This window comes from Prionailurus viverrinus, chromosome B4 (genome assembly GCF_022837055.1).
Source record: "Prionailurus viverrinus isolate Anna chromosome B4, UM_Priviv_1.0, whole genome shotgun sequence".
Taxonomy (NCBI): Eukaryota; Metazoa; Chordata; class Mammalia; order Carnivora; family Felidae; genus Prionailurus; species Prionailurus viverrinus.
Genome location: NC_062567.1, coordinates 118,058,378 through 118,085,873, shown reverse-complemented (window position 1 = coordinate 118,085,873; position 27,496 = coordinate 118,058,378). Strand labels below are relative to the sequence as shown.

General features: G+C 34.9%; 1 protein-coding gene across 2 annotated transcripts in view; it reads left to right on the top strand.

The window, feature by feature from the left end:
- The window catches only part of BLTP3B (bridge-like lipid transfer protein family member 3B), a 108,506-nt gene that overhangs the window by 48,681 nt on the left and 32,329 nt on the right, over nt 1–27,496 (top strand). For both annotated transcript variants that reach the window (XM_047867064.1, XM_047867065.1), the window contains 8 exons: nt 3,007–3,196; nt 3,769–3,909; nt 5,285–5,455; nt 10,420–10,600; nt 12,595–12,678; nt 21,576–21,758; nt 22,274–22,392; nt 25,657–25,798. In XM_047867064.1, the coding sequence (XP_047723020.1) occupies nt 3,007–3,196; nt 3,769–3,909; nt 5,285–5,455; nt 10,420–10,600; nt 12,595–12,678; nt 21,576–21,758; nt 22,274–22,392; nt 25,657–25,798 (1,211 nt within the window). The remainder of the gene's footprint in view (nt 1–3,006; nt 3,197–3,768; nt 3,910–5,284; nt 5,456–10,419; nt 10,601–12,594; nt 12,679–21,575; nt 21,759–22,273; nt 22,393–25,656; nt 25,799–27,496) is intronic.

Below are 27,496 nucleotides of genomic sequence, written 5' to 3'. Positions count from 1 at the left end.
AAGATAAGTCATTGGAGGATTAGGAAGTTTATTTACTTACTCAATGAGATAGAAAATAAGGAAGCCTAGCAGCAGGTAGAGGGGAGGGAAGTGCACGATCAACAAAGATGATAGGTTCACTTTCACGCATGTTGGCTTTAAAATGTGTGAGAGGCATCCAGATGGAAATATTTGGTGGACATCTGAATTTTTCTGAAGTTCATTTTTTTCTTTTTTCTTTTTTTCAATTTTCTTTTTTCTTTTTTAAAATTTACATCCAAATTAGTTAGCATATAGTGAAACAACGATTTCAGGAGTAGATTCCTTAATGCCCCTTACCCATTTAGCCCATCCCCCCTGCCACAACCCCTCTAGTAACCCTCAATTTGTTCTCCATATTTATGAGTCTCTTATGCTTTGTCCCCCTCCCTGTTTTTATATTATTTTTGTTTCCCTTCCCTTATGTTCATCTGTTTTGTCTCTTAAAGTCCTCATATGAGTGAAGTCATAGGATTTTTGTCTTTCTCTGACTAATTTCACTTAGCATAATACCCTCCAGTTCCATCCACATAGTTGCAAATGGCAAGATTTCATTCTTTTTGATTGCCGAGTAATACTCCAGTGTGTGTGTGTGTGTGTGTGTGTGTGTGTTTGTGTTTGTGTGTACGTATATGTATACATTTATATACCACATCTTCTTCATCCATCAATGGACATTTGGGCTCTTTCCATACTTTGGCTATTGTTGATAGTGCTGCTATAAACATGCATGTGTCCCTTCAAAACAGCATCCCTGTATCCCATGGATAAATGCCTAGTAGTGCAATTGCTGGGTCGTAGGGTAGTTCTATTTTTAGTTTTTTGAGAAACCTCCATACTGTTTTCCAGAGTGGCTACACCAGCTTGCATTCCCATAACAGTCTGAAGTTCTAGTGAGAGATCTGGATAGAGATGGATTTAGGAATAATGGTCATAGTGATGATAATTGAAGTAATGTGCCATTTGGGCAAATTTTCACCACCCCTCCTGCCAAAATATATTGATAATCTACATTCCAAGCATACTGTCCTACTCATTATTCCCTTTTTCTTTTCTTTTTTTTTTAATGTTTATTTATTTTGAGAGACAGCTTGAGTAGGGGAGGGGCAGAGAGAGAGGGAGAGAGAATTCCAAGCAGGCCCTGCATTGTCAGCACGGAGCTGGATATGGAGCTTGATCCCATGAACTGTGAGATCACTACCTGAGCTGAGATCAAGCATTAGATACTTAACCCAGGCACCCCATCTACTCATTATTCTCATTGTGACCTCTACTTTCCTACTTTTTTGCACTCGCTCATTCTTTTCCCTAATGTAAGATTTCCCTTTCTCCCATCTCTCCCTGAGGGAAATACATTTTCCTTTCCTGGATAGATTTCTCCCTAGTTATGAGCAATTTCTTCTACCAAGTGTAGTGATGATTCTATTTTTAAAACACTTAATTATAGACTACCTTAATGTTTCAGTTCTTAGGGTATATGTGTTTTTCATCTCCAAGGAACTTGCAAGCCCTAGAATACCACAACTATATTTTGGTTTCCTTATTTCCCAGCGTAGTGCGCATGGTAGATGTTCAACAAATATTTGCTGAATTGAATTAGAAAATGTGAACTTTTTATGACTTTATTCCTGAATTATGAGATTATATTGTAGTTATAGTCTGTAACCTTCTTTGTGTCAAGAATTTAGCTCTCTTATTTATAGATTCCCAGTTGTCTGGATATCTGGCAACTTGAGAATAAGCAGCTTTGGATAATAATTACAATAACCTCATTTAAAGAGTAACCTTTACTCACACCTGTCAAAATGGCTAAAATCAGAAGCACAAGACACAGGTATTTGTGAGGATGTGGAGAAAAAGGAACACTCATGCAATGTTGGTGGGAATGCAAACTGGTGCAGCCACTCAGGAAAATAGCATGAAGGTTCCTCAAAAAATGAGAACTAGAACTACCAGATAATCCAGTAATTCTATTGGGTATTTACCCAAAGAATAAAAAAACACTAATTTGAAAAGATAAATGCACCCCTATCTTATTGTCATATTATTTACAATAGCCAAGATATGGGAGCAGCCCAAATGTCCATCAATTGATGAATAAAGAAAAAGTGATATATGTATATGTACATTGGAATATTATTCAGCCATAAAAAAGAATGAAATCTTGCCATTTGCAACAGCATGGATGGATCTGGAGAGTATAATAATAAGCAAGATAAGTCAGAGAAAGATAAATACCATATGCGGTATTTAAGAGACCGCATATGTCGTATTCACTCATATGTGAAATTTAAGAAAGAAAACAAACGAGCAAAGGCTAAAAAAGACAAACCAAGAAACACTTTTTTAATACTTTCTTTTAAGGTTTGTTTTGAGAGAGAGAGAGAGGGAGAAAGAAAATCCTAATAAGGCTCCACAGCATCAGTGTGGAGCCTGATGTGGGGCTCAAACCCATGTACCATGAGCTCATGACCTGAGCCATAACCAAGAGTCGGACACTTAACCAAATGAGCCACGCAGGTGCTCCCAGACTCATAAGTATAGAGAACAAACTGATGGCTACCAGAGGGGTGGGGAGGAGGATGAGTAAAATAGGTGATGGAGATTAAAGAGTACATTTATCATGAGTACTGAGTAGTGTATAGAATTGTTGAGTCACTCTATTGTACACCTGAAACGAATATATTACTGTGTATTAACTATACTGGAATTAAAATAAAAAATTTGTATAGAGTAACGTGAAATCTTAAAGATTTTTATCATTTTGACAACATTTTTATAATTTACATGCAATCAGGTGTGGGAAACCCTAGGTCCACGGCCCTTTGAGGTTGACAATCAGGCTAGATTATTGCTTTTACTGAAAATTTTTAAAAATAAAAATGAATAATATTATGGTCCTTTTATACACTTGTGTGAAAATATTAACAGATAACTTATCAATGATTTATATGGGCTTTAGTGCATTATATTTTCTTTATTTTCCAGTGAATATGGCTTTGCTGAAAAAGTCGTTGAGGGAATTACTGTTTCTGTAAACTCCATTGTTATCCGCATTGGAGCAAAAGCTTTCAATGCATCCTTTGAACTTTCCCAGTTACGAATCTATAGTGTAAATGCAAACTGGGAACATGGAGATTTAAGATTTACTCGCATTCAAGATCCACAGAGAGGAGAGGTAAGCATTTTTTTTTTCATTCTTTGTTTAAAAAATCTTTTAGTCACTGATAAATAAAAGAGGGCATTTTAAAATAATGACTTCTTATAGTTACCCTAGATTCACATACTGCATTTACTCTTGCCTTTTAACTCTACTTTTCTATGTATTTTCTCAGTTATTTAATTTAAAATGTGCATATTTTAGTGTTTTTATGTAATAAATCTTTCAACTTATGGAGTTAATGAACCTCATTTTAACTTCTCAGCTACTCAGAATTGAATTTTAAATATACAAAACTAAAATCCTATTTAAGTTTTTCTTGGTCACATGATTCACATGCTTTTTGTGCTTTATATCAAATTCAGAGTAAAATATTAACAGCTTTACAAATAATGAATATAATTAGGAAGATATGTTACTGAATTTGTTGCAGCTATACAATTTTTAAAAATAAAAGCATAGTGAATATATCTAGAGTGTCGTAAGAATATTAGTAAAGAGATGAATTTTATTTAGCTTTTTTGTTTTTACAGATCTACACGTTTCTCATTCTGTTTCGCCTAAGTGAAGCTAATCTCTGTTCTCCTTAGGTTTTGACGTTTAAAGAAATAAATTGGCAGATGATTCGAATAGAGGCAGATGCTACTCAAAGTTCACATCTTGAAATTATGTGTGCTCCTGTTCGATTAATAACCAACCAATCAAAAATCAGAGTCACACTTAAAAGAAGAGTAAGTCAATAGGGTTACCTTTTTGGCTCATGTGATAACTAGTGGAATTGAGAGGAAATTTTAAATAAGTTTTTAAGTGAAATATAGGAATACTTAAAAGCAATTTAAAGGAAATATAGTGCCTTAAGCAGTATTTGAAAAAATCTAGTGTAGTAACATTTTTCAGTCATCTATGTTTGATACTTAGATTTTTACTTTAAAAAAAAATTGTTTTTAACGTTTATTTTTGAGACAGAGACAGCATGAACGGTGGAGGGTCAGAGAGAGAGGGAGACACAGAATCTGAAACAGGCTCCAGGCTCTGAGCTGTCAGCACAGAGCCCAACGCAGGGCTCGAACTCACGGACCGTGAGATCATGACCTGAGCCGAAGTCGGACGCTTAACTGACTAAGCCACCCAGGCGCCCCTAGATTTTTACTTTTGATAAATTGAATAGATTCTCCGTTGCCAAATATTGTTGAACATTAACTGTCTTGTAATTTCATTTCTTCTGTTGAATCTTGCTGTGGGTAAACTGCAAAGCCTCCAAAGTCACCAAAACTACTAGCCTTAGAAAGTTATTAACATATGAATGGTAATTTAGGTAAGTAGGGAAGATAGTGACTTCAAGATATCAGAAGTCGAGAGTTCTCTATAGATTGTGATGAAATTTAATGAAGGAGTCACGACTTTTTAAAACATGGCTCAGTTAAATTCTCAACAAAATGTTTTGTATCATTAGACACAAATAAATATACTAAATTAAGTTCAAAAAAATTTCAGAGTACAGTGCTTACTACAGTATTCTGAAATGTGAAATGTGGGGGCACCTGGGTGGCTCAGTTGGTTGAGCGTCCAACTTCAGCTTGGATCATGATCTCATGGCTCGTGAGTTCAAGCCCCACGTCGGACTCTGTGCTGACAGCTCAGAGCCTGGAGTCTGCTTCAGATTCTGTGTCTCCCTCTTTCGCTGTGCCCCTCCCTCATTCATGCTCTCTCTTTCTCTCAAGAATAAATAAAACATTAAAAAAAATTGAAATGTGAAACGTGGTTAACATAGCATTTCATGTTTAATTTTAATCCTTTACTGGAATTAGCACAGTTATTGGAGGTAATTATATGACTTATTAGCTATAAATGAAAAATTATATAAGTACTTGTACTTGCATAATATGCACCTGTTAAGGTATAGGAATTTGTCAGTCTTTTTTACCACTGTATCTCCAGTACAAGGAGATATTTGTTCTATAGTACAGGAACCCAGTAAATATTTGGTCAATGAAGGAAGGATCCATATTTAACTTCATTCAAACATTTTAAGCATTTTTTAAAACATTGTGCATTTGTAAGTTTTATGTCTTGGCTTAATTTTATGAATCATTTTTTTTCTTACAGTTAAAGGACTGCAATGTTATTGCAACAAAGTTAGTTCTAATATTGGATGACTTATTATGGGTTTTAACTGATTCCCAGTTGAAGGCTATGGTACAATATGCAAAATCTCTTAGTGAAGCAATAGAAAAATCAACCGAACAAAGGAAGAGTATGGCTCCTGAACCTACGCAGGTAAGCTCTTAAGAGGAAAAACACTTGACCTGTAAATGGTTTAAAAATCAAAATGGTTAGTTGTTTATATGAAGTAGATTGTAAGACTTTGAGTCTGAGAATCTTTTTTTTTTTTTAAGTTTATTATTTATTTATTTATTTTTAAAATTTTTTTTTTCAACCTTTTTTTTTTTTTTTTTTTTTTTAAATTTTCGGGACAGAGAGAGACAGAGCATGAACGGGGGAGGGGCAGAGAGAGAGGGAGACACAGAATCGGAAACAGGCTCCAGGCTCCGAGCCATCAGCCCAGAGCCTGACGCGGGGCTCGAACTCACGGACCGCGAGATCGTGACCTGGCTGAAGTCGTACGCTTAACCGACTGCGCCACCCAGGCGCCCCAATTTATTTATTTATTTTGAAAGAGAGAGGGAGGAGGAAGGGAGGGATGGTGACAGAGGGAGAGAGAATTTCAAGCAGGCTCTGTGCTGTCAGTGCAGAACCTGACAGGGGGCTTGAACTCATGAACCTTGAGATCACATCCTCAGCTGACATCAAGAGTCAGATGCATAACTGACTGAACCACCCATGTGCCCCATAGTCCAAGAATCTTTTATCTAGATATCTTATTGGGGCGCCTGGATGGCTCAGTTGGTTGAGCGTCCAACTTCAGCTCAGGTCATGATCTCACGGTCTGTGAGTTTGAGCCCCGCATCGGGCTCTGTGCTGATGGCTCAGAGCCTGGAGCCTGCTTCGGATTCTGTGTCTCCCTCTCTCTCTGACCCTCCCCCACTCATGCTCTGTCTCTCTCTCTCTCTCTGTCAAAAATAAATAAAACATTAAAAAAAAATTTAGATATCTTACTGTATAATTTCTACACATGGTATCTCTATGAAAGCATATATGTGTTTCTATATATAGGGTGCTTATTTTGTTTGGAGCTCTGTATTAGGCACTAGAATTAATGATGACATAAAACTATTTGATACTATAAACACCTCTTTTCAGGAAGTTAAATACAACTTAATTACTAAAGTAAAGGCAGGGGCGCCTGGGTGGCTCAGTCGTTGAGCGACTGACTTCAGCTCAGGTAACGATCTTGCCGTCCATGAGTTCGAGCCCTGCATCGGGCTCTGTGCAGACAGCTTAGTGCCTGGAGCCTGCTTCAGATTCTGTGTCTCCCTCTCTCTCTGACCCTCCCACACTCATGCTCTGTCTCTCTGTCAAAAATAAATAAACATTTAAAAAAAAAAAATAAAGGGCAGACAGGAAAAACCTGGATATAGTCAAGGGAGAAATGTGAGAACAGGGCAGCAAGTGTAAACCCCTGTGGAAATGCTGAAATTGAACACAAAACTGTAGTGTTGTATCTATTCTTAACAAAAACAAGGGATATTGTGAACCCTATTTCTTTGAAGCTATTTCTAAAGAAATAGCTTGTTGGATGATCTCACTTGGTACATGGAAATGGCATACACCTATGACTATCAAATTGGCATTATTTACTGTCTACCTGCTATGTCATAAGGAACAGGGCTAGACACTGTGAATGTAAAAATGAATATTGTCTGACCCTGTCCTCAAGGAACTCAGGATATAAGGTATAACAGGAAGTCAAGTGTAAAATAAGTCATTGCAGTGCAGCTTAAATGCTGGAGTGAAGGAACCATAGAGGCATAGAGAAGTTTTAGTCAACTGTTTGCATAGTTTGGAAAGGCTTCACAAAGAGGATAATGAAATTAAGTCTTAAAAATTAGAAGTTCACAGGTGAGGGAAAGGATCTTTCAGATGAGGGAATAGAATCTGCCAAAGTGTCTTGAATGGTGTTTCCCGATAAAAATAAGGAGTTTGGTATTACTAGAGCAGTGTTTTTGAGAGTTATGTACACATGCCTCTCTGATACACACCTGTCCAGGTTTTGAGGAAATTGGCTTCTACATATTCCACTTTGATGTATTGTGTTCTTTCTTAAACTTTATCTGCTGGAGAAACTTACCTGCTTTCTTAAACTTTATCTGCTGCTTATGTTAAAACGTTGGATTCCTCCTCCCTTTCCCAAACTACTCTTACCTTGTTTGACAAATGAAAGGCCACCTTCTTACTTCTTACTCATTCTTACTATGATGGATTTGTCCAGTTTAAGGAAAAACTTAAAAAGTTTGGGATGACAGGACAGAGGTAATTTGAATTATTGTTACTCATGTTGGAGTGAATGACTAATGAATAACAAAGTAACAAGTCAGGTGATTTCCACTCCCACTTCTTTGCTTTCAACACATTTGAAGTAGGATCTATAAATGTTAGCTATTAGATTATTAAAAACAATTTTTTAAAGATCATTTCATGAATCCTGGCATGTAACTTGAAGGAGTTCAAAGAATCATGCCATATTGCTAAAGTAAAACTCATTTTCATTGCAATCTACCTATTTATATGAATAGTTTTCTTAGTCATAAAAAGAAATAAATAAAGAATTGATGGTGACCCTTTTATCATTCTACCAGTAAGTAATATTTATCCAGTGAGATATCTTCATAATTCTCTGGGAGAACCTAATTTTAAGTTTAGTGAACAGAACACTGAACTGTAACACAGAGTAATTTTTTGGGCAGGTAGCCTGAGTTCAGGCAGAAGTATGTGGTGACTAGATGTAAAGGGCATTCATTATATGTTGAAGAATTTGGAGTTTTTCCTGTAGGCATATGGAAGTCACTGGAAGTTTTTAAGTACAAAAGGACAATCAAATAGTGCTTGGTGGTATTATAGTGGATGGACTGAAGAAGAGAAAGATTACCAGTCTAAAGAAGGGGTGAACTTGAACCTCTGGTAATGGTTTGAAAGAAGAAATCTACAAACCAAGTTGGGGAAAGATATCTGAGTGTTTCATCAGTTGAGGATGAAGAGCAAAATTGAGGATTTTCAAATGATAATTTGTAGTTCCATTAGCCAGTAAAGGGAATGCAGAAGAAGGAAGTGGGTTTGATTAAGGGAGATAAGGCTAAAAAAAGGTAAAATGAGTTCCATTTTGAAATTGAAAGAACGTAAAGAAGTACAGGAAGTAATATTTTAAGTGTTACCATCATGAACACTAGTCTGTCAAAGTTTGCAATGAAGATTTATGTAGTTTAGGGTGTCAATAACAGAGATGGTAATTGAAATTAAAGGCTAATAGACAAAGTTTTGATGTTACTGTGGGTCTTATACAACATGTGGATATATTTGTATAGATTATCACAGATCAGGAAACTAGAAAAAGGACAAAGTTCTGTAATCCAATCACCATAATAAAACCAGTGTTAGCATTTTGAAGTATTTCCTTAAAGGTTTTTTTTTGCCTCAGCACCTGCATTTTTCTTAGTTTTAGCAAGTGTGTAGTAAGTGGATATATACAATTTTCTTCCATGTTGTTAGTCTTTAATTTTTATTTTTGGTTGCTCCCTAATATTTCATGGTAAAGTTACTTAACCATTCTCATTACCGTCAAGTTTATTTCTTGGGTGGTCATTGTCACATTAACTACTTTAGGTATCATACAGAATGCCCTGATTATTTGAGGACTAAGACAGTGGATTAGAGAGTAAAGTAGTTGACAGTGTTCCTTTGCTCAGCCTGACAACTTGACAGCCATCTTCTATCATAAATACTTGATTAGCTTCATCCTTTTCTTCTCTAAAAGGGAAGAATACACAGGAAACCAGGAAATGTTAAGATTATTCATTAGGCAAAAGAGTTTATAATGCCCACTCACCCCCCCGACCCCAAACAGCATGTAAAAACTGAATCTACCACAACATTAAGAGAAAGGTTTCTATGGAGATTAATGTTTATGTTTTGTGTATATCAGTATTTATGTTGATGAAGAACATAAAAAAACATGGTTAAATACAGGGTAATGTTTTCCTTCAAAATAGTACAATTGTAGACATAAATAGCAGTCTGTTAAGGCTGTGAAAATAGAAGAACATAAGTGATTTTTCTTATGGAAATTAGTTTGACAGTTAATTAGTGAAAGAATTTTTCTTGAGCCCCCTAGAATTTAAGGCTTCACAATTATATTTCATCTTTCCTTTTCTTTAATTACTGTGGGTCCCAGTCATTTTCTTTGAGAGATTCTCATTTAACTGAGTATACTTTGAAATTCATTTACAGGTAGTTCTTAATAGATAATGTATAAATATGTATACATACAAAATGTACTTTAATTTTTCATACATAACTAACTATACTTTTATTAGTGAATTGTTCTTAATTAGAAACTTTTTAATATTTCTTGATGAAAAATTTGGTCTTCATTTTGTTATTACCAAATTTTCATGTACAGTTTTGTAGCTTATAGGTAAGATGATCTTACAGTATACTTATATAGAATCATTTTAGGCTATTAGGTTCACATAAGTCTTTACACTTCAGCATTATTCTATACTTTTTCACTTTGGGGAGAAAAGAACTTGAACTCACAGTCTCTTATAAATCTCTTCCACTTTCTGGCTTCTTCTAAGTTCAAATGACATGCCACATCACTTTGGAGAGGTATCAGGGCACTTACAGTACTACACGATATCACAAGCACTTTTGCAAAGAAGTGATTTATTTCTACAGGATATATAATAGTGTATACAACTGATATATACAATGCTCACGTTTGTTTCTTTTTTAATATGTGGAGCTAATACTATTTGAATAAGCTGGCTTTAATAGTTAATAAATATATTTTCTAAAATAAGGGCTATAAATATATAGATATAATTATTCAAGTATTTTAAACCTTGGTTTCATATTCAAATGTGTATAGTTTTCCAAGTTTTAGATTTAATTTTATTCCCATATAATTCAGAAAATATTTGGGGGGGAATTGAGTCATTGATAGAATAGAGATATATTAGCTTATTTTTCATGACTTTACTACTAAAGATATTTATTTAAGTTTTCTTGTTTGTGGAAATTCAAATATTTAACTTGTAGTGATAAGGCAGTTTTGAATCTTTTAGAGCTCGGCAGTAGCCCCATCTACCCAACAAGTGAAGACACCACAGACTTCAAATGCTCCTGATCTAAATGATGCAATTGTAAAACTATTCAATGACTTTGATGTTAAAGAAACGTCTCATCATTTAGTGATTTCTCATCTAGATCTACACATATGTGATGACATTCATGCTAAAGAAAAAGGTAATAAAAGCTGCTTATTTCAAACTACTTTGATTTTTTTTTAGGATTTCCTATGAAACTGGATTGTTTATCATTTGTAATATATAATATGTCTTGTACAGTGACTGGTCATAATTTTATCATTCATATGAGATGCATAGATGAAAGTTGTACTTTTAAGCAATATATATTGGTATGAAATTTTTTGGCTTTAGTAGTTAGTATTTCAGCACAATTAATTATTAGCTACAGATGCTAACAGTAAAATTAAGTTAAAAAAAATCAAGGATTGAATAGATGACATCCTTAGAGGATGATGAAATCTTAGACATGCCTTTGAATGAGCTTTTTAATAATTTTGAAATTATGTATACATTAAATTTTAGTCCATACTCAATTCATAATTATTTGCACATGTTTCCACATGGTGGTCTATCTGCATTTTTCTGACCCCATTTGCATGTAAACACAACTATGTGGCTGTTTAACATTTCTTGCATCTCTTCTCCAGTATTGGTCCCAAAATTTGGTTAGGAAGCCAAATTCCAGTTAGTTAAGTTTGTTTTCTTTACTTTTCGCTTTTGTTTCTCTTACTTTTCTTAATTTAGTAGACACAGGTAATGGAGAAATAGGAAGCTCTTCTTGGTCACTTTGAAAACCTGTGGTTCTGTAATCTAGGTACTTGCATTTCTTTCTCTCTGTTGGAGAGTGTCCCCGGCCCATAAGTGTTGGAAGTGTTTAGCGAGTGGTCCTACTTCTAGGACAGTTGTTCTCAAACTTTGGTGAGCTTGAGGATCTCTTTAAAACAGAGATATCTATATCTGACCTCTGTATCTCAGACCTGAATCACAGTCTACATCTGTGAAAATTGTTACTCTGTATTTTTAAAGCTGAGACTGACCTTGGATATTTAGCAGAAGTTACTCTGCCTTCATCAGATAAGGCAGCCAAGTACCAGTGACCAGATAAAAGGGTGGAATGGAAAAGATGAGGAAGATTTGGAGTTTAGAGAGGGATTTGTTGTCTTTTCTTTTGTCTACCTTTGTGTCATTTGTCTTAAAGTTGGTATCTTCTTTACTGATTTGACAGGAAAATGAAAAAGTTAAACCAACATAACAAAATGAGGGGTCAAGGTTAAGTAATCAGCAAAAGAATAGAGACAAGTGTCTTCCAAGTTTTTGTTTTGGTTTGTTTTGTTTTTTACATTTCTCACTCTTTATACTCCCTCATAGAATAAGCTGAATTATGTTTTTTAAGGGGAAAACTACTCCACCAAAGTATTTCCTTCATGGTACAGATTTGTTCTAAAATCCAGAAAGGTCTGAAATGAATCATATTCATTCATACCTGGTTGTATCTTAATTTGTATTTTCTGTACTTGCAGTTGATTTATCCATGCTGTGTTAAAATTTGATTTTTATGTTGGAGTTACACTGAGCTGTGATCTGCTTCTAATCTTAATATAGCTATGTGACTTTGAACAACTACCTAATCTAGTAGACTCAAGTTCTTCTTCAATAAAAGACAAGATGATATAGTATAGTGGTTAACATTTCTTGGGTTCAAAATAAGCTCTGTGTTTATTGCCTGGTAAGACCTTGGTCTATTTAATTAACCTGTTTGTGTCTCAATTTACTTGTCTAGAAAATAATAATAATAATAATAATAATAATAATAATAGTATTTATCTCAGGGTTGTGAGGAAGAGCAAATCAATAAGTATAACTAAAGTATTTAAAACAAAACAATATTTGGCATATGGTTAGAGCTATAAATATAAAAGTTCTACTCTTTTTGTACCCTCATCTTCTAGCTTTGTACAATGCAAATTATAGGGAGGGGCTCAGTAATACTAATTAGATTGCATTGCATTTCCTGAATTCCTTAATGTATATTGTTCATGACAATAGAGAGACAATCATTGCTTAGACTGCAAGTACAATACATGAAGTGTTTCTGATATTTGCTAATGTTTCTTTCTCTTTCTCTCAATGCCAAATTTTTAATTTTCCCAGAGTCAAACAGACGTATTACTGGAGGGGCTATGCAACTGTCTTTTACACAGCTAACTATAGATTATTATCCTTATCACAAAGCAGGTATGTATAACAATTTCTTTAACAGACATAAATCTTGCCTTAAAGTTATATAGTCAATTTATCTCATTTCTTTTTGTATTTATTATTTTTTAATTCATTTTATTTTGTATTTATTTTAATTTATGTTTATTTTTTATTATTTTAATAGGTAACATACAGTGTCATATTAGTTTCAGGTGTGCAATATAGTGATTTAACAGCTGCATATATTACTTGGTACCTAGGACAAGTACACTCCTTAATCCCCATCACTTATTTCATGCAACCACCATCCACCCCCTCTCTCATCAGTTTGTTCTCTATAATTAAGAGTCTGTTTCTTAATTTAGCTCTTTTTCCCCCCTTTGCTCCTTTGTTTTCTTTCTTAAATTTCACATGAGTGAAACCATATGGTATTTGTCTTTCTCTGACTGACTTATTTTGCTTAGCATTATACTTTCTAGCTCCGTCCATATCCTTGCAAATGACAATATTTCTTTCTCTTTTATGGCTGATAATATTCCATTATGGATTGATACTACATGTTCCTTTATTTATTCATCAATCGATGGATACTTGGGCTGCTACCGTATCTTGGCTTTATCCTTGTATTTTGCAAATTTCACTATGGTATGTCATGGTGTTGACCTGTTTTTGTTGATTTTGAAGGGAGTTCTGTATGCCTCTTGGACTTGGATACCTTTCTTTCCCCAGATTAGGGAAGTTCTCAGCTATAATTTGTTCATATAAAGCTTCTGTCCCTTTCTCTCACTCTTCTTCTGGCACTCATATGGTATAGATTTTGTTTTGCTTCGTGGAAACACTTGGTTTTCTAAGTCTCCCCTTGTGTCTAGTAATTTCCCTCTTTTTTTCAGCTTCATTGTTTTCCTAATTTTATCTTCTACTTTGCCTATTCTCTCCTCTGCTTCTTCAGTCCTTGCTGTCACTGTCTAGTTTATTTTGCATCTCAACTATAGTATTTCTTAATTCATCATGACTAGTTGTTAGGTCTTTGATCTCTGCAGCAGGGCTTTCTCTGGTGTCTTCTATGCTTTTTTAAAGCCCAGCTAGTTGTCTTATGACTTGTTCTAAATTCTTGTTCAGGTACGTTGTTTATATCTGTTTTAAGCAAATCCCCGGGCTGTGATTTCTTCTTGACCTTTCTTTTGGGGAGAATTCCTCCATTGTGTCATTTGGGCTAAGTTTCTATCTTTGCATGTTGTAAAAGCTTGTTATGATTCCTGCAGCTGAGCACTACTATATTAAAAAGGGGTCATACACTGTCCAGGGCCTGGTACTCCAGATTGTGTTTCAGGTATATGCTGTGTGTACTTTGCTGTTGTGTTTTGGCAGCTCTTTCCCACTGGTCATTTCTTTGCAGAACTCTTTGCTTGCAGTGTTGGAGCGTTTAGACCTTTAACTAGGTGTGCTTTGATTTGTTTGTTGAAGTAACCTGGGAAAAAAGAGGTTGGGCGAAGCCTGATTCCATAAAAAGAGAAAAGGAAAGGTAACAAACCCCACAAACAATCAAAAAACTGTAAAGCTGATTCCAACAGAAAAGAAAGAAAGAAAGAAGAAAAGAAAGTAGAAGAGAAAAGAAAGAAAAGAATAAAAAAGCCTAATTAAAAAAAAAAAGATAAAAGGAAATGACAAAAAAAAAAAAAAAAAAAAGAAATCAGAAACTATGATCCTGATTCCAAAAGAAAAAAAAGAGTTGTCTGTTGGTGCCTGGGAGATGGTGGCTGTGATGGTCTGGAGGAGAGGCCAGCTGTGGCTGCCTTGGCTCAGAGTCAGTCCTGCCCCAGAAGATAAGCAGTTGCCAGGCACAGGGTGGGAGGGTGTTCGTGTAGGTGGGTCCCTGCCTCCCCCGGGGACTGCTGTGTTGCTCTCTGAATTCCCACCGTGTTGGTGTTTTGGGGGAAAATGAAGCCACCCAATCTCTCATTCCCGGACTGGGGATCTCAACCCCTGCTATTTAGGCAGCACTCACAAAGTAGAGAGGGAAGTCAGTTAGCCCTGTGTCAAAACTCTCTTGTGTTTTTCCTTTGGCGTGCAGCTGGGATTCAAAACTGACGGTTTTCTATTCTGTTGCATATATCTGTGCATCCATTTGTGCTGGTATCATACTGTTTTGATTACCACAGCTTTGTAATATAACTTGGAAGTCCAGAGTTGTGATCTCTCCAGCTTTGCTCTGCTTTTTCAAGATTGCTTTGGCTATTCGAGGTCTCTTGTAGTCCCCTACAAATTTTAAGATTGTTCTAGTTCTGGGAAAAATACCGTTGGTATTTTTGATAGGGATTGTATTAAATGTGTAGATTGCTTTGGGTAGTATAGACATTTTAACAGTATTTGTTCTTCTAATCCATGAACATGAAATATATTTCCATTTCTTTGTGTCATCTTCCATTTCTTTCATCATTGTTTTATAGTTTTCAGAGTATAGGTCCTTCACCTCTTTGGTTAAGTTTATTCCTAGGGGTCTTACAGTTTTTAGTGCAGTTGTAAATGGGATTGATTCTTTGACTTTTTTTTCTGCTATTCATTATTGGTATATAAAAATACAAGAGATTTCTGTACATTGATTTTTTTATCCTGAAACTTTATTGAATTCGTTTATCAGTTACAGCAGTTTTTTTGGAGTCTTTTGGGTTTTCTGTATATATTATCATGTCCTCTGCAAATAATGGAAGTTTTACATCTTCCTTACATATTTGGATGCTCTTTATTTCTTTTTGTTGTCTGATGCATGGCTAATACTTCCAGTACTATATTGAATAAACATGGTGAGAGTTGACATCCTTGTTTTGTTCCTGACCTTTCCCCATTAAAAATGTTTGCTGTGGGTGTTTCATATATGTTCATTATGTTGAGGTATGTTCCCTCCAAACCTACTTTGATGAGGGCTTTTTTATAATGAATGGATGTTGTACTGTGTCTAATGCTTTTTCTGCATCTATTGAAATGATCGTATAGTTTTTATCCTTTTTCTTATTGATGTGATATTTCACATTGATTGATTTGCAAATATTGAACCACCTTTGCAACCCAGGAATAAGTCCCTACTTTATTGTGCTGAATGGTTTTTCTAATGTATTGTTGAATTCAGTTTGCTAGTATATGGTTGAGGATTTTTATATCTGTGTTCATCAGGGATATTGGTTTGTAGTTCTCTTTTTCACTGGTATCTTTATCTGGTTTTGTTATCAAGGTAATGCTGGCCTTGTAGAATGAATTTGGAACTTTCCTTCCTTTTCTATTTTTGGGAATAGTTTGGGAAGAAGAGGTATTAACTCTTCTTTAATGTTGGTTAGAATTCACCTGTGAAGCCATCTTGTCGTGGACTTTCGTTTGTTGGGAGTTTTTTGATTACTGATTCAATTTCTTTGCTGCTTCCAAATTTTCTATTTCTTCCTGCTTGAGTTTTAGTAGTTTATATGTTTCTAGGAATTTATCCATTTCTTTTAGGTTGTCCACAATTTGTTGGCATGTAGTGTTTCATAATATTCTCTTATATTTGTATTTCTGTGGTCTTGGTTATTTCTACTCTTTCATTTGTGATTTTATTTATTTGAGTCTTGTTTGTTTTTTTCTTGATATGTCTGGATAGAAATTTGTCAATTCTATTGATTTTTTTCTAAAGAAGTAACTCCTGGTTTTATTGATCTGTTCTTTTGTGGTTTTGTTGTTTGTTCATTCCTTTGTTTTTCTGCATCACTTATTTCTGCTCTAATCTTTATTATGTCCTTCCTTCTACTGGTTGGGGTTTTGTTTTTTCTTCTTTTTCCTAGCTCCTTTAGGTGTAAGGTTAGGTTGCCTATTTGAGATTTTTGTTGCTTCTTGAGAATGATCTATTTGGCAATAAACTTCCCTTTTTAGAACTGCTTTTGCTGCATCCCAAAGGTTTTGGGCTGTTGTATTTTCATTTTCATTTGCTTCCATGTACTTTTTAATTTCTTCTTTTATTTTCTGGTTGACCCATTCATTGTTCAGTAGCATGTTATTTAACCTCCATATTTTTATGCTCTTTCCAGATTTTTTCTTGTGGTTGACGTCTAGTTTCATAACCTTGTGGTCAGAAAAGATTCATGGTATGACTTCAGTCTTCTTGAATTCATTGAGATCTATTTTGGACAGTATTTCATGTGTACTTGAAAAGAATGTGTATTCTGCTGTTTTAGGATGGAATTTTCTGAATATATCTATTAAATCCATCTGTTCCAGTTTGTCATTCAAAGCCATTATTTCTCATTGATTTTCTGTTTACTTGATCTGTCCATGATGTGTAAGTGGGGTGTTAAAGTCCCCTAGTATTATTGTATTACTATCAATTAGTTCCTTTATTTTTGTAATTAACTGTTTTATGTATTTGGGTGCTACTGTGTTGGCAGCATAAATATTTATAATTGTTATATCTTCTTGTTGGATCGTCCCCTTTTTGATTGTATAGTGTCCTTTGTCTCTTGTTAAACTCTGATTTGTGTCATGTAAGTATTGCTCCTCTGGCTTTTTTTGACATCCATTTGCATGATAGGTGTTTTTCCATCTCTTCACTTTGAATCTGCTGGTGTCCTTACGTGTAAGATGAGTCTCTTGATGGCAGCATATAGATGTATCTTGTTCTTTTTTGTGCATTCTGTCACCCTGTGGCTTTTGATGGAAGTGTTTAGTGCATTTACATTCAAAGTAATTATTTACAGATGTGTATTCATTGTCATTTTATTTTTTTGTGGTCATTTGTGATGATTTTCTCCTATCTTTTTTTGTTTCTCTTTCATGGTTTCCTGATTTTCTTTAGTGATATGTTTGCATTTCTTTATTTTTTCTTTGCGTGTTTATTACTGGTTTATGATATGGTTACCATTAGCTTTGTATATAACCTCTTTTGCAGATAGCAATCTATATTAATTTGGCCATTTAGATTTGATCCCATTCTTACTCCTCTCCTCCCCATGCTTTACATATATGTTTTTATATTTTACAGTCTTTTATTTTATGAGTTCCTTGACTAATTTTTTACAAAAACATTCATTTTTGCTTTTTTTGTGTTTTCTACCTTCAGACTGTCACTTTTGGTTTTTCCTCTCCATTCAGTGTGTCTCCTTTAATATTTCTTGCCGGGCTGGTTTAGTGGTCATGAGCTCCTTTAGTTAAGAGTATTCTCAGCAGATTTTTTTCCAATTCAGCACTTTGAATGTATCATACCACTGACATCTTGCTTGGAAAGCCTCTGCTGAAAAATCTCCTGGTAGCCTTATAGGTGTTCCCTTGTAATTACAGTTACTGTTTCCTTGTGTCTTGCTGCTTTAAAATTTTTTTCTTTATCACTATATTTTGTCAGTTTAATTAAAATATGTCTTGATGTGGATCTCTTTTGTTGATTTTGAGAGTTCTCTTTGCCTGCTGGATCTGGATATCTGTTTCCTTTCCTAGATTAGAGAATTTTTTAGCTTTTATTTCTTCAAATAAATTTTCTGCCCCATTCTCTTTCTCTTCTATAATATTATGTTTGATTGAGTCACTGAGTTTCCTAAGTCTGTTCTCATTTTGCATAATTCTTTTTTCTCTCTTTTGTTATGCTTGGTTACTTTCCATTAATCTGTCTTCTAGGTCACTAATTCTTTTCCCCTGCTTCTTCCATCCTGCTGCTTATTCCATCAAGTGTATTTCTCATTTTGTTTATTGAACCCTTTATCTCTGCTATGGCATTCCATATCTTTTTGTTAAGGGTCTCACGAATGTCCTCCTCTTTTCTCAAGTCCAGTGAATATCCTTGTGATCATTACTTTAAATTCTCAATCTGGCTTGTTACTTGTATCTGTTTCTCTTAGATCTCTGGTCGTGTCCCGTCCTGTTCTCTCATTTTGTCTAAGTCTCTGTGCCTGTTTCTCTGTGTTAGAAAAGTCAGCTACATCTCCTGTTATTGAGGGTAATGGCCTTATGAAGCAGAGGTCATGGAGTGCCCTGTTTTGTCCTGTCCCCTGTTCCCCAGGTTCTGGTGCTTCTGGGAGTGTCTCCAATATGTGCTGCATGTGCTTTGCTGTTGTTTCCTAGCCACTTTATCCATCAGGCCAGTTGTGTGCAGGGGCTCTGTTTGCCTCTCACTGGCGGTGTTTGGTCCCTGGCCTGAATATGGCACATTTTAACTAAGTGTGTTCTGGTCTGCTTGTGAAATGAAGCCTGTCGCCATTGCAGCTGGCACCGAGGCTCTGCAAAACTCCCACGTAGGGAGACACAGTGTGAGCAGGGGTTTGGGTTGGTCTTTTGGGGGAGAGGGTCTGCTGTGCTGGGGCTGAGGCAAATTTCACTGGAGTGCATGGAGTGTGGCTTGGTGTAAGTGAGTTAGGTAGCGAATGTCTGCACTAAACTAATTCCCACCAGTTACCCCGTGCTTATTCTGAGGGATGGGGAAGGGAAATGGTGCTGGCTTATTCCTTTCTTCCCAGAGGGGTTTCTCTGTGAACGCTATCTCTCTGGTACACAATACAAGATGAGCAAATACCTTCCCCGGCGTGTGCTCCAGGTGCTCTTCAGATTACTGTTTCCATGCTATATGTTTGCGGGTTGTTTGCCTGACTTCTTCACAAGAGGTGCTCCAGTACCTTCTGAGCTCTCCAAGAGCTAAGCACGCTGACCTTTAAAATTCCAGGCTTTGGGGCACCTGGTGGCGCAGTCGGTTAAGCGTCCGACTTCGGCCAGGTCACGATCTCGCGGTCCATGAGTTCGAGCCCCGCGTCAGGCTCTGGGCTGATGGCTCGGAGCCTGGAGCCTGTTTCCGATTCTGTGTCTCCCTCTCTCTCTGCCCCTCCCCTGTTCATGCTCTGTCTCTCTCTGTCCCAAAAATAAATAAACGTTGAAAAAAAATTTTTTTAATAAAAAAAAAAAATTCCAGGCTTTAAGCCCTGCTGGTTGGCAAAAGCCATGAAATTGGGTCCCTTTTGCTTTCCAAGTCAACTACTGTGGGGATTCATTTTCCCCATGCACTCCTCGTGTGTGAGTTTGTCTCTAGCCCTTCTTAGCAACTGTGGCTCCCTCCCCAACATAGCAGCCACCATCCAATCCATTTCTCTCCCAAACCCTGTCACTGCACTTCGTAGCTTCCTTGTTGTGGCCTCTTCTCTACCTTTAGTTGTGGCATTTGTTCTGCCAGTCTTCAGGTCAATTTCTGGGATATTTAGGATGATTTGATATAATCTAGTTATATTCATGGGATGAGGTGAGCATAGTCATACTCCACTGGCATTTTTCTTTTCTCTTTAACTTTTAAAGGAAAAAAAGAGACCAAAATATTTTTTATTTTTCCCCAGTAGTATTTCACCAAGAAGATATAATTGCCATAGAAAATATTTATGCATTTTTATATAGAGTTTTATGTAGATTATTAGGAAGTACAATTGTTAGCAATTGGCAGTACTCTATTGATTTAAATGTTAAAATCAGAATTTGGAGGACATATTTTATGCTATTTTATTTTGCTAATTGTGACAAAAGTTATTAATATGTTTTGAATTTTAAAAATCAGTATATTATTAATATATTTTAATATTAAAAACTCAAGAAAGGAAATAAAGTAAAAGGATAACAATGATTTCAGCCATGTTGTAGGATTCCAGGAACTTTTTAAAAAACTTTTCTGTGTTTTCTAAATTTCATTAATAGACTTTTTACATGTGATCTTAGCCAAAAGGCAGAGCAGTGATACATTAATAGACTTTTTAATAATTAAATATTGATAGGTTTTTTTCCTCCCAAATAATAAAAAGCAAAATACGTAAGTTTATGGCCAAATTAAGTAATTTGACCTTATGCCCATCTCTGCATTTTGGTGATGTATGGATTTTTTTTTTTTAATTAACAAAAATAAGAAAAACAAGTTTAAGGAATTTTCCAGGACTTTAAGGAAGTGATAAAATTTTTCTGTTCACAAATTTATCCTTCTTCTGTTTGTTATTTCTGTATGAGTGCTTGACGAATTTAAAGGTTATACTATTTGATTTTTGTTTGAAGTCTTTGTTGTATATTCTATATTCCTGATTTGTAAGTTACTTACACATATGTAAAGTTTTTTTAACTACAGAAATAATTCATATTTTGGAAGGTGAAACTTAGTCATAGATTTTTTTTTTTTAAGTTTATTTGAGAGACTGTGTGTGCACATGAGCAGGGGAGAAGCAGAGAGAGGGGCAGAGAGAGAGGGATGAGTGGAGAGAGAGAATCTCAAGATGCAGATCATGACCTGAGCCGAAATTAAGAATCAGACCCTTAATTGACTGAGCTACCCAGGTGCCCCCCAAAGATAACGTTTCTGGGTAGGCACAATATTTTCTGAACCCTTTTATGTACATACTACTTTTCTCAGTTTTTGCTACAGAGAAACCTAATAATCCTAATTTTTTATTTTCCTTCCAAAAATTTTTATGTAGGTATAGATATATCTATATCTTTATGACTTGATGTCCATCTTGAGAAATTTCATTGGTTTCTTAAGTGTTTTAATAATCCTCATCATTTTAAGGATAGGTTTTATTTGTCACTTTACAACAAATCTTTGATGAAAGGACTTTTTTCTGGTAGTATTTTCTGTAGTATTTTCTTTCTAATGGAGGTATGTTTGATACTTGAGCATTCAGTGAAGGTTGACCAGCAGTACTGTTTGTAATTGAAATTTTGAGTCATGTTCTACCAATGGTTGATTTCTGATAGAAACCTCTAGATAACTTCCTTTTGACACTCTTTGTGTGTATTCTAAATGTTTTGCTCAAATTTTCTAGGAAGATTAAAATCTCTTGTAGGTGAAGACTGCTCCCTTGAGAAAAAAAACCCTTGGGAAATAAATAAATCTCATTAGAAGCATTGCTACAATAAAATAAATGAAAATTGTGCATTTTTCAGTGAAATACCTGTCATTCATTTTACAGGAGATAGTTGTAATCATTGGATGTATTTTAGTGATGCAACCAAAACAAAAAATGGATGGGCCAACGAATTGTTACATGAATTTGAGTGCAACGTTGAAATGCTTAAGCAGGCTGTAAAGGATCATAATGTAGGTTCACCTCCTAAATCCCCAACACATGCCTCTCCCCAGCACACACAAACAGGTATTTTACCTATAACAACATTATGGCATTCCCCTGATAGTGTGTGTGTGTGTGTGTGTGTGTGTGTGTGTGTGATCATGATAGGATATTTTCTGTAAATTTTCTGTAAAATTTAATTAATGTCTAAAAATTCTGCACCTTCTTCAGACCATAGGCTTATGGACCAAAAGCACTTTTTAAATTGACATGACCAATAAGAGTAATACCCCGTTAGAATGTTTGAGATTGTTAAATGGCTGATAGGTCTCTCTTTTTAACAAGAATTTCTGGTAAAAGTTATTGTATAAGAATATCTTAAATGTGGTATATGACTCATGTTTAAAGAATAATCACACAAAAGAATAATCATTATAATAACAAATTCCTGCATCAGTTTATATATAAAGTATTTTCACATATATTATTTTGTTTGACAAATTAGAGTTCATGTGTATTTCTAGTAGCTGTCTTAACAAAAAAGTGATTGTTAAAAATCATTTGCCATAAATTGAAAGTTTTTTTCTTATTTCCCACAGAGAAAGACTCGGCTCTGAAAGGGACTTCCAGATCACCTTCAGTATTATCTCAGCAGTCCAAAGCTAAGTTAATGTCTAGTTCTGTTGTGGTTAGACTTGCAGATTTCAATATATACCAGGTATGATTCATTTTTAATTAAATCTTATGATAAAACATCTTCTGCAAGCAACTCATATTTTGTTTTAAATGTTTATTTATTTATTTTGAGAGAGAGTGGGGCAGGGGCAGAGAGAAAGGGAGAGAGACAGTCCCAAGTAGGCTCCGTGCTGTCAGCACAGAGACTGAGGTGAGGCTTAATCCCACAACTGTGAGATCATGACCTGAGCCAAACTCTTAAATGACTAAACCACCCAGATGCCCCTGCAAGCAACTCTTATAAACTACTGCCACTCTTTTATTTAAAAACATCTTGGCCAGTTTTGTGAAATGGCTAAATTAGACAGGATAGAAGATATCCATTTATTAATTTTTGTTTATATGGTTATTCAGAATTAACCAAACTGTGAGGTCAAGAGCATAGTCCTCCAGTCTGCCAAATCTGCATAAGACTTCTCACAGCAACTGTTTGGGAGTCTCCCCTAAGCCACCTTCAGATTCAAGAATTCATTGGAATAAATAATAGAATTCACTGAAATAAGTTATGCTAAGAAGCACGTTTATACTAAGAATTACATATATTACAGGGAAGGATATAAATTGGATTCAGCCATAGGAAGAGAACCTGGATTGGGCTAAGAGGGTTCCAAATGTGGAACTTCCTTGTCCTCAGGGCACAAGGAACAATATACGTGAAGTATACATAACAATATACATGAAGTATTACCCTCATAGATGAACTCAGTTGTTAGATACCAGGTGACCCAAAGCCTCCAGTCTCTGAAGACTACTAAGACTATCAAGTATGGCCAACCTCACTCTTAGTCATCACTGTAAGCATAAACTGTCAGTTGTCCCAGGGATCTACCATGAATAGGGAATTCTAAGAATTTAGAATTACTTCCCAGAAGCAGGAACAAAGGCCAGACCTCTCAGGAAATCAAATTCCTTATTACACAATGCTCTTAGTGGAAGAAACTAAAATATTTTTTTGCCTTATTGAACTGAGTATTGGCTATCTTGTGAACATAATTTCATGGCTAAGAATTCTGTCCATTTATATTGTTCAGGCTGTAATCATACAATATGGTATAATATTATAGTCCTTGAGACCAACATAATAGACTATAACATTCTTTAAAAATAAACAATTTCAGATAACATGTTATCATTTATGAGTTGTTCTGGTTTATTTTGATGAGTCTATGGCTTTGAGACTTAGTTTTATCTGAAAATTTTTTATTTTATTCAGTGGTTTTCAACTGGGGTTGATTTTATACCCTAGGGGACATTTGGCAATGTCTGATGACATCTTTGGTTGTCACAACTGGAGGAGGTTGTTGCTGACAAGTAGTGGGTAGAGACCAGTGATGCTGCTAAACATTGTGACAATGCACTGCACATTGTTAGCAGTGCCAAAACCAAGAATCATCTGGCCCCAAATGTCAGTAATGCCAATTTTGAGAAACCTTGATTACGCATTATTTTCTTATTGTACAATGGCTTCTTGTTTTACATTCCATATATAATGCATCTTATTTGAAGCTAGAAGATGTAAATAAATTCATATAGAAATAGCAGAGGTGAATCACCCATAATCCCAAGTAGTTGAGGGTGAAATAAAGTAAAGAAACCCCACATACACAGGGCACCTTGGTGGCTCAGTCGGTTGAGTGTCCGACTTCAGCTCAGGTCATGATCTCACAGTTTGTGAGTTCGAGCCCTGTGTTGGGCCTGTGCTATCTGTTCAGAGCCTGGAGCCTGCTTCAGATTTTATGTCTGCCCGCCTCCCCCCTTCCCCCGCCCACTCACATTCTGTCTCTTTTCTCTCTCAAAAGTAAATAAATATTAAAAAAAAAAAAAAAAAAAAGAAATCCCACATATACAAATACACCAGAACAAAACAAATAAAAATAACTGAAAGAAAATAGTATGTTTATATCAATTTGAGTAACCTTTTAACTATTGAAGGAAAAAGGAAGTAAGCTATTGTCTATTAAAATAAGTTGATACTTTGAGGTGAAAAGGATTTGTTTCCATATATGCAAAGAAAAACTTCTTAATTAGATAATGCAAGGAACTGACTTAAATTTATAAAGTCTATACAAGGTTTCAAAGGTTTTATTAGCAATTTATACAAGAGAAATATTCTACTTCATATGAGAAATATACATGTTTGTTGAATGAATGAAAAAAGTTAACCTTGAGATACATACCTGAATATATACTAAACAAGTACAAATAAATGAAATTGATAAAACTATTGGTTGAACTGGGGGAAATTAGTATATACATTTTTTATGTAAATTCACCATTTTCAGGGGAGAGTGAAAAAGTGTAACAAGAACCTTAAAACTCGTAGTCTTTTTAGAAGACAGTAAGTGAGGGGTGCCTGGGTGGCTCAGTTGGTTGGGTGTCCGACTTCAGGTCAGGTTATGATCTTCCGTCCATGAGTTCGAGCCCCACATCAGGCTCTGTGCTGACAGCTCAGAACCTGACGTCCCCTTTCTCTCTGCCTCTCCCCCACTCACGCTCTGTCTCTCTCATAAATAAATAAACAAACAAACATTAAAAAAAAAAACAAGTGATCAAACTATTTGACAGAAGAATTTGTAGTTATTTTTAGGTTAATCTTTAATGTAAAATATGCATAACATGAAATTTACCATTTCAGCCATTTTTTAAAATTGAGGTATAATTGACATGTAACATTATTAGTTTCAAGCATACAATGTAATGACTTGATAACATTTTAGCTATTTTTAATTATGTATTCATTCTCATTGTTTATTCACATAGTTGTACAACCATCACCATTATCTATTTCTGTAATTTTTTTATTATCCCAGACTAAAACTCTATATATAGCTAACTTTTTCATGATAATAAATTATGGTAACAAATTACTGTAAAATACCTACCAGGGAAGCAGTCTATTCTTGAGGACTTGGATCTGTGTCCTGACTCTCACATTTACTTACTTCTGTAATAGAAATACTCTGATATTTTAAGGCTTACAATACTAAGTTTGCAAGGACCTTACTAAAGAGTTGATTTTGTAACTGATAATACTTCAAAGGGGCTATAGGTTTTCTGAATAGTTGATTGGTGTTATTAAAAATAATTTAATTTGAAGTTAAATATATAATAAAGTTTGCATTGGAAATTAACCATTAATTAATTATTTGAAGTACTTTTAGGAGTTTGAAGTGATGCCCATGTGGCATAAATTGTTTGGAAAGAGCTTTATTCAGTGTTACTTCAATATACTTAATTATTTTTTCAGGTCTCTACAGCAGAACAGTGTCGTTCTTCCCCCAAAAGTATGATTTCTTGCAATAAGAAATCCCTGTATCTTCCACAAGAAATGTCAGCTGTTTATATAGAATTCACAGAATATTACTATCCAGATGGAAAGGATTTTCCAAGTAAGAGAGTTTCCTGTTTTGTTATTATTTGTCCATTACTTGGGAAGTTGTTTTTTGTTTTTTGGTTTTTGGGTTTTTTTTGCTAAGTTTTCAACTTTTATAAATGTGAAAAAAAGAAACAAAAGCCCATTGTTCTTTACGCTTGTTCTCATTGTTTTTAGTATATAACTCTATATAGCATTTCTTACATGTTCTTACTGTTTGTTCATATTTTTTTTTCTCTCACTAGCTTGTAGCATCCTTAATGTTGGGAATCATGTAGTAGTCATGCTTCATTTTATCCCTGAGGCTTGACTCATTTCTTTACTAGTAGCTGTTTGTTAAATGAAAGAACTTATGAAAGTTAGTTTATTTGTAGAATAAGGTCATTTTTTTCCGTTAGTCAAAACCTATTTATATTTCAGCTATATAAAATTCTATATTTATTTGAAAAATTAATAATGCATTTATTCTTTTAGCTATAGAGAATTTTTTTGGCTGTTTTATGCACAAATGTATATTTTGGACAACTTTTGGCACTTGTCTTTACTTTGAACATTGAATTACATGAATTTTGATTTGTAAGCTATTTTGGGGTCCTAAAGTGAAAATGATTATGCATTTGTGTTCTTTGAATGCTAAATTTCTATGCGATTATCTGAGTTCATCTCATAGTTTTTCAAAATAAAATTGGCCTTTGTTTATATGGTATCTTTTCTTTAACTGTTTAATTATTTAATCCTTGTTTGTGCCAAAGTTTTGGGATCTAATTCTCACCATCTTCATGCTTTTCAGCAGTCTTTTGTGTATTTCTTGTTTATCCTTTCTACCTTCCTGACCAAAACAGTGAGAAAATTAAAAAAGGTTAGGACATTTGCTTAGCACCTTAGTAAAATGGCACAGCTGAGATGTGGGTCTTCTAAATCAGAATTCATGTGTCTTCCCCCCCAGGCTGCAGCTATATTACACTGCCTTCCCATAATATTCACAACCATTTGTCTGTAACTGGAGAATCCCATTGTTTCCAGTCCTCCTTGCTCCTTACAAATAAGTGTTTTCCTTAAGTAATGCATCACTGAGTTAGTAATTCTTCAGAGCGAAGACTAGTTTCCAAGATTTCTGATTTCTAATCTAGGTTTATTTATTTCTATCATTTTTATTAACACGTGCCATAGGAATTGTAATCTTATTGTATAATATATATTTTTTCTGATAAAAACATTAAATTCCTTACAGCAGTTTAAAGCCTAGCCTCCTAGATACTTAGGAATGGAATTGCTAGGTTATGTTTAACTGTGTTTAATTTAACTTTTCACTATGAAAATTTTCAAACATATACAAAGGTACAGGGATCCATTTTCAGTCCTTATATTTCATCTCTTTGTTAAGCAACCCAACTTTATAAAAATATAACTTTTAAAATAATTGTAAATGTAATATATGTTATGTTATTTAAAAAAAGAATATACCAAAAATAAAAAACTGGCCACGAGTCTACAGTTTAGAGACAACTTCTGCTAAAACATAAATGTATGAATTTGTTAGGGCTGCCATAACAAAGCACCACCGACTGGGTGATTTAAACAAAAGACATTCATTTCTTCATAATTTTGGAGGTTGGAAGTTCTAGATCAAGTGTCAGCAGGGTTGTTTCTTCAGAGAATTCTTTTTTTTGTTTTTACTTATTTTTGAGACAGAGTGAGACAGAGCATGAGCAGG